The 5,490-nt window shown below is 34.3% G+C and overlaps 1 protein-coding gene across 1 annotated transcript in view; it reads left to right on the forward strand.

Annotated features, from left to right (window-relative positions):
- Positions 1-3,014, forward strand: part of LOC107701361 (melanocortin-2 receptor accessory protein 2B-like) — a 3,524-nt gene extending 510 nt beyond the window's left edge. Inside the window, exons 2-3 of the mRNA XM_016503348.1 lie at positions 74-173; positions 2,590-3,014. Coding sequence (XP_016358834.1) covers positions 74-173; positions 2,590-2,995 — 506 coding nt within the window. The 3' untranslated portion in view covers positions 2,996-3,014. The remainder of the gene's footprint in view (positions 1-73; positions 174-2,589) is intronic.
- The last annotated feature ends 2,476 nt before the right edge of the window (positions 3,015-5,490 follow it).

Here is a 5,490-nt window from a genome sequence, read left to right on the forward strand (position 1 = left end):
TGTGTGTGTGTGTGTGTGTGTGTGTGTGTGTGTGTGTGTGTGTGTGTTCTAAATGCTGGTTTTGTTTCGTCAGACTCTATAGTGATTGGCTTCTGGGTCGGACTGGCCGTGTTCGTCATCTTTATGTTCTTTGTTTTGACGCTGCTGACAAAAACAGGAGCTCCGCATCCAGAGTGAGTAAAACACACACTTTATTAAACGGATGTGGATAACATGGACAACATTCGATTTTTTTATTATTTTCGTGAGAAATATGAGAGTTTATATTGTGATCTCTGACTTTTTGAGTTCAACAACATTGTTCAGATCTTTTCTGAAACTTTAATATTAGATTTTAACCCTCATTACACTTTCATGTCTGTTTTGACCTGGAAGAGATGCATACAAATTTCTATGAAATGCATAGTTTTTACTCAAGGAATAAAACTTTGCAAACACTTTAAGAGCCTCAAAATACACATCATTTGTTTTTTTTATTTTTTCAGATTTTTTAGAATAATTTTTTTTTAGAGATATAAACATTTAAAATGTTTGGGTAATTTTGACCTGGGTATGTATGGAGTACCAAAAATGTCAAAATTACTTCGCTAAATTATCTGTGAAGTTATATTAGTGTCAAAAACCGCTGTAATATTTTTAGCCATTTCCTCGTATCTCACACACTTTTGGACTGAATTATGTTAATGAACATGAATATGTACGTCAAAAATGAACCACTGCAGCATGAAAAACTGATCACTTTTTCATCTGAAAGTGAAGTGAATTTATTTTGCTTTAAAACTTTTCAAATTAATGTTTGTTATTTTGATGTTGTTTTGTTAGAAATAAATATGTAGATTTCATAAATGTAAGATCTTGAGCAATTCAAAGAAATTTAATTCATTTCCATTCATTCCACTGGGCTTAATGCTGGTAAATATCAGATTATGTGTTCTTGTAAATTTCATACAATGATATATTAAAATAACATTTCTTATTAATTTTGAAAAAATATCTATATGTTTGCATGATATATATTTTTTGGTGTTCATGTGTAATTTGAAATTAAAATAAAAATCAAATTTTTTCGATATATAAAACAGGTGTAAAAGCAGTAATAACATGGTAACATTCAAAACGCTGACGTTTTTTCACTATAACTCATTAATGAGAAGTTGCTGATCTCATATAATATGGTTGAAAGTTCTGACTTTTTTTTTTTTTTAATGATGTGAAGATAGTACAGATTTTGAATGCATTATGAGATATTAAATCTCATCAGTCAGAGAGTGTCAGTCTTTGGGACTATAAATAAAATCCCACACAATACTGGAGCAGTTATTATGCCAAACTCTCTCTCTCTCTCTCTGTCTCACACACACACACACACACAACATGCTGCTTTTGTTCAGATGTGTTATTGTAGAATAAGGTTCACGTGTGTCTCCATAGAAACAGAGTCTGTAATCACATATTCAAATGAGCAGAAACACTTCAGCTGCTGCATATATTACAGCAAATGAGCCCTGATTTAATTAGTCATTAAAATGCGCTGTTCACCTAAATCAAAGATCAGACACGTAAAAAAAAAAAGATTTAGCTTTCTACTGCACTGAAAAAAAATCGGTGCAAAAACAGTTTTTACATTCAAAAATTGCTAGTAAATTTAACAACTACAAAAATGAACACCATTGAATTAAACATTAAATTTTGAAGTAGAAAAATCTGAAATAGTATTTTCTCCAATAACAACATACACCAATAATCTTTGTTTTATTTACAACTTCGAAAACTCACTTTTTACAGTGTATATAAAAAAAGTAAAAAAAAAAAAAAAAAAGTTTAAAATATAAAAATATAATCACAAAAATCGCAAAGATTTTGCGATATTTTAATAGAAATATTACCAATAGATTAAATATAGATTTTAAATTAAATTTATTAAAAATTAAAATTTATGCCAAAATGTAAAGTCACTGAGAAAGTTATTTGGGGACCAAGTTTTGGTATATAGTTACTGATAACGTATTATTTCCCATTTATTAAATAAAATAAAATGAGAAAATGTTTATTTAATCATGTGTTTGTCTTTTTTTCGTTCAATTAGGCTTTTTTTTTTAAATATGTCTATATAGTTTTTATTATTTTTATTTTAGTTTTTGTATAGTTTTTTAATGAAAATGAGTAATGTTTTCTTTAGCTGAAGTAAAATACGTTTTTTTTTTTTTTTTTAGTTGATCTTTATTTTATTTCAAGTAACAAAAATGTTTTTATGAAGTTCAACCATACAATTGTAAAAAAATTTTTTACAATTTTTAAAAAAATGCAGTTCAATCATGTGGTTGTATACAGTTTCTTTTTTATTTATTTTACTCAATCTAAAAAAAAATTATTTATATTAAAAATGCTATTTTTTATTTGTATTAAAAAGTTTCAATTAAATACATTTTAATATTTTTTTAACATAAATTTAACTTTTTTAATATAGTAGAAATAAAAAAAAAGTAAAAAATTTGAAAATGCAATGAGATTATTTAATAGTTACAGATTTGTTAAAAAAGTGCCACCTGATGTAACACAAAGCCTCAGTCTGTCCGTGTTTCTCCGCAGGATCCCTGATCCCAGTGAAAAGCATCATGGTCTAGCTGACTGTGTGCTGGAGCTCGGCGGCTCTCAGGCGTTTTCTCTGCCGCCGCTGCCAGACGAATCACGTTCCCTCTTTCACTTCTACATTCACGAGGAGGCCGTCAGAGACGCTGTGATTGGCCGAGGGAGGCGTTGTGGGCGGGGCCCCGGGCTCCGCCTCCAGAGGGCAGCGAAGGACGAGAGAGGAGATGAAGACGAGCACTTCCTGTCCGACTTCCACATTCCAAACTTTGTGAACTCCGAGCAGAACTCCAGCGTCGGCAACAATGACTTCCTGCCGTGTGAGCCGCCAATCATCACAGACAGCCAATCAGCTGCTCTGAAGAGCTTAGAGCCCGCCCACACTTCCTATGATGTCATCAGACGCTAAGCTAACACACAGACTTGTGTTTCACGTGAACAGTGATGGATTTTTAATGAGCTGCTGATAATTTTAAGCAATGCAAATTATAATGAGGGCATACAGCTCTTATTCATATCTGTTTTTATTATTTAAAGAAACTGTTTAATTGTGCAGTAGATAGTGTAAGTGAACATCCTTTCACTATATAGTGTTATGGACTCCAAGGTGACTTTATTTATTTAGTTACTGAGCAAAATGATGAAGGAAAGTGAAGTCTTCACTTCTTTAAAGATTCAGAACAGGTTTCTTTGATTTATTAGACTGTGTGTGTGTTTACAAGTATTGTAATATTATAGAGATACTATTATAGTTTTTATTAAAAGTTTGAATTAGTGTTTGTTTTTCCATTTTTTTATTTTAAGTTTTTAATAATTGTATTGTCCTTTTTTTATGTTTATATATTTAAAAAAAAAATTTTTCAGTTTTAGTTTGAGTTATTTTTGTACATCGTTTAATCGAAATGAAAATGTTAAATGTTTTCTTGGCATCTAAAGTTTTTAACAAAAACATCGTTGTTAAAGTTTTAACAAAAATGTGTCACTTACTTTTTTGTCACTTTTTTTTTCAAAAGTAGCTGTGCATTCAGACAAAATAAAAAGATTTTGTAAGCGACGTATATATATGCACACAAATCCTATTTTTTATTTGTTTTTTGATTCAGAAAGGTGTTCGATTGCGACTTTCTCACAATTCAGACTTTTTTTCTCACAGTTCTGCGAAACAACTCAGAATTGCAAGATATGAACTCTGCAATATTGTGAGATAAAAGTCTCAGTTAGGGGCCGTTCACACACAAGGCGTGTTTGTTGCTCCATATTGGCTGAGCTTTCAATGTTGTTATGGAAAGGGTGAAGGTGATTGGTTGGTTCTTGTCACATGACAAGTTGTGGCATTCTGAAAAGTTGAGACGGTGCTCTCTATTTGCGCGTCTACATTTGAAATAACAAACTTGAGCGCGCAAAAGACGCAACATGTGAACGGCCCCTAAAACGTAGACGCGGCACTCAGGAACGTTTTTTTAAAAAGCACAGCACAGAACGCCTCCTAAGTCATGTTGCCGTCAGATAAAACGGTTGCCATGCCAACTTGCTACTGTAAACAACGCTTGCCCCGCCTCCGGGGCCTTCTGATTGGCCCACTGTTTATGTGAAAGTTTAAATTATTTTAGCTTGACACGGCGTCTTAAAGACGCAGCACTGCGAAAGACACGAGACGTGAGCGCAGCGGTCATACACAACCATCTAGCGCATGTTTACGTAGAAAAACAATGCAAAAGTAGCGCTTTGGGATAGAAACATGCGTTCCGTGTGAACGGCCCCTCACCTTGTTATTTTCTAAACATGCTTCCATAGCTAGTGCAACCTTTGTAATATGGATCATATGTTAGACAGGACAGCGAGTGTTTGGGAAACCTGTTTGGAAAGTCATTTTGCATGTGCATATATCACTTACAGGGGTTTAAGTGCCAAAATTCGGTCATTTTTGCACTAATATTTAGTCATTGCTCACTAAAAGCATGTATTTGAGCTCTCAAACAAGCAAACGGAGGCTGAAAGCACCAGCATGTTTGTGACAGATGCTGTTCCTCCTGAGAATAGATGAGAGACACGAGTAAACACTGCGATTAACGCCTCTAATGACCACCAAACACACTGGGTTCAGCGCAAAGCATTCTGGGTGAGCGAACCGAAGCGCTTTCCAGAGTTATGAGACATTAAGAGACAAAATGAGAGGTTTATCCCGCGTCTCTCACAGATCTATAATGAAGCCGTAGTGAGCGTAATGGCACAGGCGGTGAGGAGAAACAGAGGAAAGAGGGGAAAGGTTGTTTCCATGGAGATGAGAATGTGTTATAACAGAAAAGAACATTCATATCGCTCTTGAACCCGTTTTAATGGGAACGTTTGAGAGAAGTGTGTGTAGAAGAGCAGTTTTTTGCTCATTTGTATTGCAGCTAAAGCTTTGAGATTTTTTCAGCTTCCGTTTTCTTTGTTATGGAAGTAAAGCAGCCTAGAAAAATCATATGAAACAAAGATGATGGAGCTTGTGTAAGTTCAGCTCTGAATAACAAGTTGTGAGGCTCAGAGACAGTTCATGATCACCACGCGTTTATTAAACAATGAACATCATCCTCAGAATAAAACACATAGAGATGAAGAAAGAAACGCGTCTACAGACACACTGTATTGTGTTACTATGGAAACAGAGCGGGATGGATTGTGAGGGACTGATGGATTCAACGGTTACATCCCATAAACCCCCACACACACACTCACTAACACACACACACACACACACACACACACACACACACACACAGACAACATTAATCTCCACAATCTCCACTGACTTTAATTGCACTCATGCCACCTCTGAGCCTCATTGAACGTCTGAAAATTTACCTACAAGCCACTTTTGTGTTCTTCTGTGCCACCTCTGTAGTACAAATTAATTTATTAATA

This window comes from Sinocyclocheilus anshuiensis, unplaced genomic scaffold (assembly GCF_001515605.1).
Source record: "Sinocyclocheilus anshuiensis isolate Anshui unplaced genomic scaffold, SAMN03320099.WGS_v1.1 scaffold1566, whole genome shotgun sequence".
Taxonomy (NCBI): Eukaryota; Metazoa; Chordata; class Actinopteri; order Cypriniformes; family Cyprinidae; genus Sinocyclocheilus; species Sinocyclocheilus anshuiensis.